We start from the raw sequence: 14,208 nt of genomic DNA, 5'->3' as shown, positions 1-14,208 counted from the left end.
GATTTGAATTAAAAGATAAAAATCTAGCAAGCATAACTGAAAATTTCAAAGTCGGATGAAAAATAAGAAAATTATGACTTAAAAGTTTCGCTTAATTTTGCAAAACAGTTATGTACACATCCTGGCACAGTATGCAAATAAGGAGACTGATGACGTCATCCACTCTTGTATTTTATTATCTGAAATATGAAATATTCTAATTTTCTCCTCATTGTCAAGTGATACAAGGATTAATTCCTCCCTAAACATTTGGAATTAGAATTGTTTAATACTATAAGGTTAAGTCAAGTTAGTCATTATTGTCAAATCTGTAAAAAATGAAATATTTCATAATTCAAACAATTGAAAACAAAAGAAATGGTGATGGACATCATCAACTGTCTCATTTGCATGTCACTGAGTTGTGCATATCACTGTTTTGTGAAAAATAAGCAAAACTTGAAAATGTCATAACTTTCTTATTTTACATCCGATTTTGATGAAATTTTCAGTGTTATTTTTCAGTGTTATGCTAGTTTGATTTTTCTTTATTCAAATCAACATTTTTCTGGGGTGGACTTGACCTTTAAGGGCAATATATTTAATGGTCCCTGAAAGGAGAGCCAGTCAATATTTTTATTATCCACATCAGACATCTAGAGAAAAAATCATGAAAATTGAGATATTTCTTTGAGAATAGGATTCTATTGTGTCGTATGCATATCTGGGCTGGGATCTGCACTTGACCATTATGACGCACTTGTTATCGCGTCCCGAGAGACACGTATCCAACAACTGGATCCAGTGTTATCTTTATTGTGACGTATACTGTTGCTGCATGGATCATTATGAAGCATATTGCTTTCTACGCATACTCAAATGCCCGTATGTGAGACCACGGAATATACAGTTTATTTTGCATCATCTCTGCATGCAAAGTCAATACGCGCATAGAGACTGAGAAAAATACATGTCGTAACATACTTATCCCTTCCCGCTATTCAGAAAATCTCGGGCAATACGGCTTTGTAAATGACCAGCTCGGATGTCTGAAACGGGTAATAATAGGGAATAGAGAGATGGATAATGAGGAAGTGTAGGACTATGAATGGAGTGAAAGAGAGATAATAGAAAGGTAATAAAGGATGAGCTGAGGGAGTGAGAGAAAGGTGACGAGGATGCATTCATAGGACCGAGAGATAGGAATGGGATTGATGGAAAGACAAAGATTGGGAGGACAGAAGAAGCACACCAAGTCCAAAACTGCATACATCACCGTCACATGAAGATGGCATTATGGAACTTTATGAAATACAATATGTGATATATTCAGATGATGAACCTGGAATGTTTTTAGGAGTGGCTGACTGAATCATATACTTTTTATTAGCAGTAGTACTTACTACCTTCTTACCATTTCCTTCTATCTCACCTTCCCCACCTTGTTACCCACCTCCCCCAAATTCGACCACTGTCTCTCTTGCTCGCTTTCTCTCTTGCTCTCTATCACTCGGAATTACACCCCAAAAAGCCATACCAATGATACTGAAAATAAAAAATAATTGCACAAAATATATGGAAGCAAATTTATTGCACATTTTATTTATAGAAAATATAAGTTTGAAATGAAAACTCGACATATGACATGGATAAGTCAAACACTTGTGTATGTTAAACACAAAATGAAACTTATCAAGAGGGCTGAATTACTGACAGCAGTTGTAAATTCATTTACAACTGGGACATTCTATTCAAAGAAATCAACTCTAAAAATTGTCAACACATACATGTTTAGAATAATATAAATGTCTTTTAATATTGTAAAAACGTGAGGCAGAGAAATCCTGCGAGGATAATTGCAACTAATCCCATCCCGTCACTTCAAGAACCCACAAGCTCGTTTCAACAGCTACAGCAAAACTTCATGTTTTGGCTGCTCTGATGTCCCTTGTTTCCATTGGCATAAATCCATGTCATACTATTCAAGTGGGGGGGGGGTGGGATGACACAATAGATCATCCCCCCCCCCCTTGAACATAGGTTCACTGCTTGAATTTACGCCTGTGCTTATTTCAATTTTCCATAAGCTTCTCTTCCTTTTATAACATACAGATGAAGTATAAGTAACAGAGTACACATCAGGAAAAAAAAATTGTTATGGCATGCAAGGATGCAGGAGTAATAATAATAATAATCCGATTTCATATAGCATTGGAACGACGTGTCTAAGCGCTTTACAGTTACATTACTACCCCGGTCATTGATTCAATCAGTCATTCCCGCACACAATGGATGCACATCCTCCACTCCCTGGGGAGTATTCCAGTCAGTTGCCAGTGGGGCACACACAGTACTGGACAAGCTGCAATGACTTTCACATCCTACCGGGTACCCATTTAGCACCTGGGTCGAGAGTGGCAAAGTGTGGATTAACGCCTTGCCAAAGGACGCCAGACAAGGCGAGTGTCAGAACCACTACACCACGGCTCCTCCACAGGAGGGGGCAGGGGTATTCAGGTGGCAAAGCCTGTTTGAATTTCGATCTAAAATTGGTATGAAACATATTTTTACTTTATATCCTACACACAACCGTTATTGGCACATGCATTAAAGGGGAAGTTCACCCTTAAAAAAAGTTTGTTGTAAAAATAGCAGAAGAAATAAACAAAAATATTGGTGAAGGTTTGAGGAAATATAAAGAAAGTTATCAGAATTTTAAGTTTTGGATTTGTGACGTCATAAATGAGCAGCTGCCCCATATGTTATGTAATATAAAATGCATGAATTTCATGTTTTGAATGGTTCCTGATGACTTATTTTTGTTTCCTTTTCATGGTCAGGTTGATATACAAAAGGTGCAGTAAAAACCATTTTCAATTTTCTGAGAAAGTGACGCTTCATCTATTTTTTACCATTCGCTATGTAGGAATGCCGCTCATATCAAATAATTAAAATTCCAATAACTATTTAATTCTTCGATGGATTTTTCTAAAACATTTAACAATATTTTTTATTAATTTTTCTGCTATTTTTACAATAAACTTTTTGTCAGGGTGAACTTCCCCTTTAATATCAAATCATGAAATGAAATAGTGGCATGCACTTTGAGGAGGGGGGGGGGGGTTACCAAAACTAAAGATAGACTTTAGGTAAGATCCTAAATAAAACACTTCAAATTCTGGCTGAAGTATTGAACTGTAAACCAGCCCTGATGCACAACAATAGTTGGTTCACAGACTGGCAGATTACCTGTTGGGCTGTGTGTTCTACGCAGCTGTGATGAAGTCATTTCATAGGCTACTCACTATTATGAATTTTGATATTTCAGTTGTGAAATAAATCAAGTTTGTTTATACATACAGTATATTACAATGACAAGGATTTAGGCACTTTGGAGGGTATATTGCTACTTGGTCTGCAACTGCTTATTGTACTTTCCATTAGGTCTCATCCAACCTGGGTCCCGTAACACAAAGGTTAGCGATTGATCGCACGCTTGATTTTCACGATTGATTGTACATTGTAGTCAATGGAATCCATCGTAGAAAAATGATCTACGATCATTGCTAAGTTTTGTGTTACGGGACCCACTGTCCCAGGTCTAATCCTTCTTTGTCTACAACCAGTTTGCCTCATCTCAACCATTTGGTCTACTTGGCATTTAGCCCATTAACCATTTGGTATAATTTCATGTGAGGCTAGACACATTTCATCTAAGATCCACTTTGTGTATATATGGCTAGATGAACTGTTCATGAACCAAATTTCAATTTGACAAAGCAACAACAAAAAATCAATAAAAAGGTGAAGTGGAAATTAAACTAATGAGAATTAGACTGAGTGGGTATAAGACCAAGTGTCGTGCAAATAAAACAGCAATTAGACCAGTTTAATAGTAGACCAAATGGGTTTAGTAGACTTGTCGCTTGTAGATCAAGTTGTCCAATCTCTGCACAGGTACTGATTCTTGCATCCATTCCAATTGATCCCATTGAGCACACAAACAAAAATACTGTTATTTAAAAAGTACTGTTTTCTTCAGACTCGTGTGATATTCATCATCTTTCTGATTCTATACTTAAGCTACTGCTTGGAACAGCTTCTCTTTCCAGCTCTCTTTGACCGTCTAGAGCATCTTGACCCCTCTCTAGAACAAAGAGTGCATCATTCAGGTGGTAGAAGGGTTCGGTGGCATCCCCCTCACAGAGGTAAGGTACCCTGGAGAAGCTTCGGACTTGGAATCCTGCAGGCTGGATCACCTCCTGGACTAGATGCTGGACCTGTTCCTCCCAAGTCTCTCCTTGGACCTCGATCACTTCAGAAGGCTTGTTCTGGTTTGAACCTATGGAGTAAAACAATGCCACAGACAGACAATAAAATGTGGGCAATCACATAAGATAAAATACCTTTCTGCACGTCCAACCCCCATTTATATCCATTCTCACTTCATGAACTACTCAAGCCATGATAATATTAGAGCATTATCACTTTTCATATGAACAAGAGTACAGAGACAAATCTTTCCAGGTGGACGTGCCTGGTGGAGGTGCCGCAAAATACCAGGGCTTGATCCCGGTCATGGCACCTGTGCCCATGAGCAAGGAATAAAATCCAAAGTGCTCTTTCATCCTATACTCACATAATGGAAATGCTATATACATTCTTGGTAACTATGTGTGCACTTGCTTTTAAAAAAAATCTTTCCAGGAGGATCACATACATATGGAGTCAGATGTAAAAAATCCATGAAATTGCTCATGTGCATGAGGGCATTTCCAATTGCATTTATTAACAAATAAGTGGGAAATTGCAAGGCAAATGGGTTTCTGAATTATTTTGTAACTCATAAATTTAAGTTGGATTTATGCACATTTGATAACAATCTTACTGTTAAAAAAACTATAAGTGCAGAGAATATTTAGTTTTACGTAGCAGTTGCAGTAAGAGAAGGTAGTATCTGTAAATACTGTAGAAGGTAGAAGGTAGCACTGGTAGAAAAAACAGCTGCCTAACTAGCACTAGATTAATAGCCCAATGTATAGTGAATATCTCACAGCAGTTGTAAAATAAGAAACGATAGAAATAGAAGTGGTACTGGTTGAAGTCATTGTAGTGGAGAGGGAAGCAGTAGCAGCAAGACTAATATAATTTAAAGTGGTAATAACAGTACTTAGCACTTGTTATACTAGTTACAGGACTTCCCTATCATAAAGTAGAATATGAGATTTTATGATAATTACACAATCATACATGTAAATCTCGGAAGGAAAGAAAGTATCAAAATAAATATTGCACCAACAAACATACTTACCATGCTCTACAAACTGCTTGAATGGCAATACCACTGCCATGATGACTACACCCGATGATGAAAGTGATTCTTTCATTTCCTTGAGTAGTAACAGAGGCTGATCACATCTATCAAGTAGGTTCAAACAGCTTATCACATCATATGCATGCCCACTCTTCTCTAAACTCCACCCATCAATGGGAAGAACTCTGAATGGAGGGGAGGGGTTGAAAAAAAAGAGAATTTATAGTTGTAAAATGTGAAATAAAAGTTACCTTTATGGTACAAAGTGTTTCTCCATTCTGTATCACCATCTAACATTTTTTAATGATAGCATAAATACTAGAGCCCTAACAGAACTCAGAACAAATCTCAATATGAAAAAAAATCTCCTGGAGGAAAGCTTCCCAGGGGATAGTATACCTTACTACCTCATTTCAGGACAACTAACTAATCACCAGAGAGTTTGTCATAAGATTTAAATTTGGACACATATCCAGTAAGTAAAATTTGCTCAACCTGACATTTTTACCTCTACTTTAATGTTTCATTGACCTCTTACTTTTTGTTACCTCAGACATTTTTATTACCTTAGTACTTTCATTATTTACTTTACACTTGTGGGCTGGATGGCCCTCTTCAGCTACAGGCTGTTCTTCCGAAGGGTCAAACCTTTCACATTATTTTCCATCTACCACTTTCACCTGGCACCATTAGCCAATGCTCATATACTGAACAAACTGGCTTACCCTATGTTAGCCAGTTACACAAGATCTGGGGCCTGTTGCAGAAAGAGTTGCGTTTAAACGCAAGTAAAAATATCAAGCGCAAGTCCCGAATATGGGTGCTTCATTGGCTGAAAATCAAGTTGTGCAAGATTTTTTTAGTTGCGTTTGATCGCAATTCTTTCTGCAACGGGCCCCTGAGCATGTACAGATATAGGTCATTTGAATTAAAAATCTAAAACCCACAGGCATGAAACTCTTAAATGACTGCCTGGCATTGCAACATTCAAATCACGTAATATTCCAAATATCAAGCATCTTTGAATAGAATAGTTTGTTACAGCTGTTTGTAGCTGAAAGGTGCATGGATAAATTGGAATGCCTCACAGAAGCACGAAAACATTCTATATCCAAAATGGAGGTATTCAACTACTCATTTGTCAAAATGGGATTATAAGCTATTCATGAAGCACCTATGTTACTTGGCAAGTACCTAATCAAGATGCCAAAACATAACTTTTCTGTGATTTGAAATATCAGTGGATATTTGAGGTCATTCAAGACACATGCTAACTATGAGCTGAGAAAACAATACATAGGGGCTGGGGGCGATTTAGCCTCCGAAATACTCAAAAGAGCCCTGGAAGCTAAAAAAAAGTAAAGCAACAGGAAGACTCACTTGCAGCCTTGTTGGGACAGCCTCCATTGCATGGTCCATGATGCCTCTGTGGCATAAACCTCTTTGAACATGAAATCTACTTCCTTTGTGACCTCCCCATCACCTGCCCCAAGGTCAATGACCTTTTCTGCTTTCCAGTCAGCTGTAACCCCAAGGAGATGCTGGATTTGGTCTCTGGAGAACACGAACATGGACCCTCTCTTCAACAACCTAAATTGTGACAATTTAAGGAATGAACGATGGTAATTTTGTTTCTCTGACATAATTTTTTTGTGTGTCATGCTATAGTCATGATCTTCAGCATAGGGAAAATGAAACTTATGTATTTAAAAATAATTGATACAGTAAACTCATTTACATTCTTTATTCATACACAGGAATCTCCCTAAGATTGACCCTCTCTTCAACAACATAAATTGTATCAAAAGGAATAAAAGATTGTGGTTTGTGTCTGTCAGAAACCATAATATTTTGTCATGCCTGTCACAACCCTGGTCATAAAAAAAATAAACCTTTTGAATTGAAACTAAGGACTCAGTGGGGTAACTTTACAATCCAATGTCATAATCGATTAAGAGAGCATGGATACACACTGTGGTGTTTGAACGAGGCATCACACTTCAGTTCATGACATTGGATTCAAAAGGTAAGCCGAAACTGGACTAATACATACAGTATACTTATCAATAACTAATTGACTCACTATTCAATTCTTTAATACATTGTTAGTTACGCCTCCTCCTCGAGTACTTTGGCCTGAAATCAATATAAGTTAATGAACAACAATATCAATTATTAAACAAGAAAAGCAATGACAATCTTGATCTTAATCTGTATCTGTTGGAGATTCCTACTTCAGTTTTAAAAAAATTCTGACAAGCTGACAAAGGCTAGCAAAAATTGTTATTATCAATCTCTCTTACCCATTCACTGAGGTAGTTGACATGAAGAATGAAAGAGCTGACTTGGCTAGGCTATGCCACATTTGGGTCAGCATCCAACCAGATTTCTCGTAGCAGTCATCAAGGAAAGCCTTTGTCCTCTGGTCCAAATTGCTCTGAACAAACTTGGACGCCAGCCAGTCAGGGAGCTTGCTAGTATCACAGCTGTACCACTAGGAAGGAAAGTAATAAAATTGAAATTATGAGAATTTATTACTCCTTCCTTTGCTATGAACAATTATTCAAATTTTGATGTAATTGGTCCTGCACTCTGGAACAAACTTCCAACCCATAATGCTCCCTCTGGAAATTATCAAATCGCTACTCTTTTTTTCTTTACTAGCAGTGTTCTAGCTTGAACCATTTTAGTGGTGGTGGCTATTTCACGGTTTTTTTCAGGCCGAGTTAGTGGTCTTAAAGCCAAAAGTAAAGGAACATTGATGTAATAACAATCTGACTTTAGTATCTTTGAAAATAAACTATATTTATCAAATATACATGTAAGAATGTTTATGCAAATAATAAAACAAGATTTAAAGATGGAAATTAATGCAAGTTCAATTCCCTAAATGACCTTTGACCTTAGTCATGTGACCTGAAACTAAGGCAGGATATTAAGTAATACTTGATTAACCTTATGGCCAAGTTTCATGAACTAGGTCCATATACTTTCTAAGTTATGCTGTCATTTCAAAAACTTAACCTTTGGTTAAGATTTGGTGTTGATGCCGCCGCCGTCAGAAAAGTGGCGCCTATAGTCTCACTCTGCTTCGCAGGTGAGACAAAAAATTATATAATTTCATGATTGACTACAAGGACAGCAGAACGTATTTTCGTTTCGGGGGGGGGGGGGGGGGGCAAGCCAAAAAAGGGCACTAATATGTCAAAATTGGCATTTTGGTGCAAATGGAGGCTTACCTTTAGAATCCAATGTCATGAATCAATTACAGATCTATGTCTCGTGTGTGTGATACCTCGTTCTAGCACAACAGTTAGTATCCGTGCTCTCATAATCGATTATTAGGATTATGACATTGGATTGTAAAGTTAGATTTAGATCTAGATCTAGTCCCAAATTGATATTTTCACCATGAGATTATCATCTGCATGAAGTAATAGTTGTGTGTTTTGTAATAGATCTAATTAAAGTTGAGCAAAGCTTTTTTGGAGCGATTTCTGATTGATAAAATATATATTTAGAACTAACAAACAATTAACACATTAGGTTCTAGAATTTGTTTTTTTTCTAGGCCGGGCTAACGTTAGGCTTTATTTTATCCGCGAGCGAAGCAGCTTGGAAAAATGTTCAAATCTGAACTTTTTAATTCAAGTTGTGAAACTCGCATTTGGTCAATTATGCCGCTAACTACCATGTTTACTTTTAAAAGGGCATCCTCGATAGTAGACCAAAAGCTTCGGACTCTGTTATGTTGGTTGTTCCGCTGAACTCTGCTGGCTCCACTCACCAAATACAGAGACCGAAGTTTTAAATCGATCTGTACAGGGACTCAATGGCCATATGTTTATGTATTAAGTTCGGATAAACCAGGAAGTGGGAGTTGCGCGACAGCTGAAGTAAGTCACCTTTTTTCCCCTCCTTTTAAAGGTCAAGTCTACCCCAGAGAAATGTTTACTTGAATAGAGAAAAATCAAACAAGCATAATGCTGAAAATTTGATCAAAATCGAATGTAAAATAAGAAAGTTATGACATATTAAATTTTCGCTTATTTTTCACAAAACAGTTATATGCACAACTCAGTGGCGTGCAAATGAGTGAGTCGATGATGTCCATCACTCACTATTTCTTTTGTTTTTTATTGTTTGATATATACAATATTTCAATTTTTACCAATTTGACATCAAGGACCAACTTATCTGAACCATAAAATGTTATAACAATGTTAATGCCACATGTTCAGCGAGGAATAAAACTTTGTTTCACAGGACAATGAGGAGAAAATTAGAATATTTCATATATTTCAAGAAATAGTGAGTGAGTGATGTCATCAGTCCCCTCATTTGCATACCAACCAGGATGTGCAAATAACTGTTTTGTGAAATTAAGCAAATCTTTAAAATGTCATAACTTTCTTATCTTACATCCGATTTGGATGAAATTTTCAGTGTTATGCTTGTTGGATTTTTCTCTTTTTATTCAAATCAACTTTTTGTTGGGGTGGACTTGTCCTTTAAGTTGATTTTTTTTCCCGTTTTGGTGCATTTCAAGCCAAAACGGAATAATAATCTTTATTTTGGACAAGTTCTTTTTATATATTTTTATGAAATAAAGACAAAAATCGATGAGCCCCGATGGGGGGATTTTGCATTGTTAACCGCCTAATGGTGGCTGCACGATAGCGAGCTGTCTGTGTCAGGCACGTAGCCAAGGGGGGCGTTCACCCCCCCAAAAAAAAAGTCCCCAAAAAGAAAAAAAAGAGAAAAGGAAAAGAGAATGGAGGAAAGGGAAGAAAGGTAGCTTTTGGGGTTTTTTTCTTTTTACTCTTTAACTTTTTTTCTCAAAAGAAGTAGGCCTAGTACCTTAAAGGGGAATCCAACCCAAATAAAAACTTGTTTTTATAAGGAAAAGAAAAATCAGATAAGTTGATAGGTGAAAGTTTGAACAATATTGGACAAACAACAAGAAAGTTATGAATTTTTAAAAGTTGTAAATATTGGTAATCACTATACCCATGGAAACTTCAAATTGGCTGCATATGGGATGTTATAGTGATGTATGGCAAGGACTACTCTTCCATGTACTCCAATACATATTTTGGCTAAAGTGTCATTTTCCCCCAAAGTTTTATTTCAAATTATGTTTTTCTTTCATGAGGACATAAAACAATATACTACCTGGGTTATGTTTAGATTACTTCCCCAGGGGAATGGGTACTTAAGAGAAAATCACAAATCCCTGATAATAAAGTACATGGCCTATGGGAAAGTTGTCCTTGCCCCTTGTCATAATTAACTTACCCAGTTGCCAATTGGAAATCTACATAGTATTAGTGATCTCAATTTTAAAGCAGCTATAACTTTTTTATTGCTTGTCCGATTTCTTTCAAACTTTCACCATTCTGTTTAATTTATTTTTCTCCTTCCAAACACAAAATTTTATGGCCAAGGCTGGATTCCCCTTTAATGAAACTACTTCACTCTCTCTCTAAATTTATATATATAAATTTTGCTTCACTTTTGAAAACAAGGTTCAAAATCACAATAAATTCAAGAGACGGTTCCTCTTCATTTTAATTCATAAAACATAGAAAGCTTCGCCTGGGAGCGGGAAACTCCCTCTCCCTGCACCCACCCCCTAGGGAGCGCACTTCGCGCACTCTGTGTTAGCACGCCTCAAAAATGAAATCCTGGCTACGCCTACGCCAAGGCTCCACATTAACTTTTTTTGGTGGTGGCCCGTTCGGGCCACCAAAACCATCAAATAATTTTTTTTGGTGGCCCGATATTAAAGTTTGGTGGCCCGAAAAATATAAAGAAACACATTAAAAATTAATAAAACAAACTTCTGAAATATTAATTCTGCAGCCACTACCACTAAGTTACTTTCACTTTATCATCTTGTATGTAAACCTTGTTTGCTGTTTTTGCTAATTGGCTTGTGGTAAAATATAAATTGTTTCTATCGTTGTAAAAATTAGAACAATGCATAAAAGGGGGAAACAAATGAAAATAATTTTCAAAAAGTATATTACAAAAAGAAAACAAAAATAATAAAAGAAATAAGTGAAATAAAACAAAAGAAAGAAAATGAAGAAAGGAAAAACAAAGAACAGGGAAAAAAAAGAAAAGAAAATTTAGAGAAAAAAAAGTGAAAGAAAAATGAATAAAACAAAATTAATATAAAAATGGGGAAAAGGGGAAAATTAAGAAGCCATTACGAATATTTTTTAACAGCTGTGGCAACAGTCTATTCTGACTGGAATATAATTAAAAGCCAAGCAAATAATTTTCACTTACCTTCTGGAAATGGCACATTTCTATTTTTATATCCTTTAGTTTGTATTATTTTATTTTCAGTAGAAACATATTTTTTAATCAGGTATATTCAATAGGAAGGGGTATAAATGGTTTAACCAAGTGCTGTAAAAAAATGAAAGAAAAAAAATAAGAAGAAAACGGCAATAGTTATATCTGGAAAAAAAGTGAGAGAAAAGTCCTTCCCTATATTTGCCAAAATGTTGAAAAAATTCACATTTCATATCAATGAAATGCCTTCCCAAAGTATCTCAAGAGTGGTTTAAGAAGTCATTTATAAACAAGAAAGAAAGAAACTGTCTGTTTATTTTTGGCTAGAAAAGACACAGCTTCGAAAGAAACCAAGTATCAACATACATACAAATGCACATGTGGGACTGTGATGTACATGCCTATGTGTTTTTATGTGTATTAATTCATTTGGAAATCGGTCTTTTGTAGTCAAAAGAGAGGTCATAATTCCTCTTCTTAATGCTTGCAAATAATCAGGGTACACCAAATTTTCGTAATATAGACTGTAGAATGTCATTTCATTGGTGTAAAATGTGACTTTGACTCAGATTTTCAAAGTTCTGTGGAAGATTTCTAAGCAGCAACATTTTTTATCGCAGCTCCCAGAGTGTGAATAGGCTGAGCTAGATCTAGAGCATGCACAGCTGTATGCAGTGGCTTCATGCAAAGCTAGCTCACGCCAGCAGCCGGCCGGTGCGGCTGGCTGGATAATAGCTACTGTATGCTATAACTGTAGGCCTAATATGCAAACTGTGTGTGTGTATTTGTGTGTAGATCAACAAAAAGGGCGCATGACGAACTGGGTTGCAATTTGAACTGTAGAAAGTTGATAAATGCGTGCAAAATCGGGAGAAAAATTGCGCTACTTTTGAAAATTATTGGTTGCCCGATTCGGGCCACCAAAACTTAACATTTTATCAATAATGGTTGCCCGATGTGAATTTCTGGTGGCCCCGGGCCACCGGGCCACCGCTAATGTCGAGCCTTGCCTACGCTACGCAGTTGGTCTGTGTACGAGTCATAAAATTACGTTAAAAACTCCTAGAAACTGATGCCATGGCTGCCAGCTGTCTACCTCGATAGATGTTGTCCTAACCTCGCATGACTGTGATCATAACTTCAACATAAGCTCTTTGATTTGAAAGTTTGAATAAGTACAGAGTCAGGGCAGTGGCAGTCTCTCACAAAAACTATATAATATATTGACATGTAAAAAAATTAGATACGGTACACAAATACAAAAATAGATATGTGGGACCCTTGCCTTGTAAAAAAAAATATACCAGCACCAAACACACATTGTTTTCTTTCTAGATTCTTAGTATCTTACCGCTTCCACGTCATAATATTTTCTCAAATTTGATCTCCTGAACCTCTCATCTGTATTATGTTCATGTATTGCACGGAGTAATGGGTTGCGAATTCGATGAGAAGCCATAATAAATTCGTCTTCAGTCAGTCTCGGAAGTTAGTCGCTTGACTCTATCATGATCAACTAGCTAGCTAGACCGATCAGCTGCGCTGCATCCCGCCCCGGCCCCCCGGCCGCGCCCCGGTCCCGCGGCCAGGTGATGTGAGGCTAGCTAAGCGGCGAGGCCGGTGCATGCAAGGATGCAAGGCAGTTTGATTGGATTGGATTGGTTCGGTTTGGTTTGGGTTGGGCCCGGGCGGGGGCCCGGGTTGGGTTAATTGGGTTGGTGGCAGGCGCGGATCCAGGGGGGGGGGGGGGGGCACAGGGGGCACGTGCCCCCCTTTTGAGAAGAAAAATTAAAATTTGTAATGTAAAAATGCCATTGAAACCGAGATGTGCCCCCTCTTTTGAAATTGAAGACCTTTTTTTTTTTTTTGCTTGTCAAATTTTTTTCGGGTACGAAATATCCTTAATTTGTGGTTGAAAACCCTTTTTGGGGGGGCTTGTCAAAATTTTCCTCCGAAAAAATTGCCCCCCCCCCTCCCTTTAGGAAAATCCTGGATCCGCCCCTGGTTGATGGGTGGGTTTGTTGAACATTCATTGGAAAAATAGCGGGAAAAATAGTAACAAAATATTGCCGGTTTGAGAAAAATCCATGAAAGGATGAAAAAATAAATAGAATTTGAATTATAGGCCTATGATCTGTGACGTCATATGCGAGCAGCTTTCCTACATATCGTATGGTAAAAACTCAATCAAATGTGATTTTCTCAGAAAATTGAAAATGGTATTCACTGTACCTTCAGTACACTGGCGGATCGATCCAGGGGGCACCAGCCGGCCCGTGCCCCCCTTGACAGGCACAATTAAAATTTGGAATGTAAATATGGCGTTAGAACAAGATATTGCTCAGGTTCGGATCAACGGGTGGGGGGGGGGGGTGGGCGGCAAGAGGTCTTGGCACAAGAGAAATCTACCCCCCCCCTCCAAAAAAAAGAGATACAAACCTTAGTCATTTGAGAGTGATGACAAACTTCTTTTTTGTCTTTTTGATTGTCAATTTTTTTTTTGCATATCAAAAAAAAAAAAGATAAAAAGATAAATCACATATCCAACAAACTGCTTAAAAAGTTCCTTTTTTTAAGTTGTCTGCCTATTGTTAAAAAAAAAACAATGT

At 37.3% G+C, this 14,208-nt stretch overlaps 1 protein-coding gene across 1 annotated transcript; it reads right to left on the bottom strand.

Annotated features, from left to right (window-relative positions):
- Positions 1-1,555: 1,555 nt before the first annotated feature.
- On the bottom strand, positions 1,556-13,274 carry LOC129268794 (protein-L-histidine N-pros-methyltransferase-like). Its single transcript, XM_064095402.1, has 5 exons — positions 12,951-13,274; positions 7,597-7,787; positions 6,674-6,883; positions 5,291-5,478; positions 1,556-4,321 (listed from the first exon to the last, which is right to left on the bottom strand). Exons 1-5 carry the CDS (start codon positions 13,056-13,058, stop codon positions 4,038-4,040), a joined length of 981 nt encoding a protein of 326 aa, XP_063951472.1. The 5' UTR covers positions 13,059-13,274; the 3' UTR covers positions 1,556-4,037.
- Between the last annotated feature and the right edge of the window lie 934 nt (positions 13,275-14,208).

The sequence above is a fragment of the Lytechinus pictus genome, chromosome 2, assembly GCF_037042905.1.
Source record: "Lytechinus pictus isolate F3 Inbred chromosome 2, Lp3.0, whole genome shotgun sequence".
Classification (NCBI taxonomy): Eukaryota; Metazoa; Echinodermata; class Echinoidea; order Temnopleuroida; family Toxopneustidae; genus Lytechinus; species Lytechinus pictus.
Note: the sequence above shows the minus strand (reverse complement) of the source record. Positions and strands in the feature narration are given on the sequence as shown.

Excerpts from the sequence above, each read along its gene's own strand:
- LOC129268794 (XM_064095402.1), bottom strand. The coding sequence starts at position 13,058 with ATGGCTTCTCATCGAATTCGCAACCCATTACTCCGTGCAATACATGAA. Across the intron at positions 5,479-6,673 it reads CTGTCCCAACAAGGCTGCAA|AGTTCTTCCCATTGATGGGT; the intron begins GTGAGTCTTCCT and ends CCCTCCATTCAG. Across the intron at positions 4,322-5,290 it reads CAAGCAGTTTGTAGAGCATG|GTTCAAACCAGAACAAGCCT; the intron begins GTAAGTATGTTT and ends TTTACTCCATAG.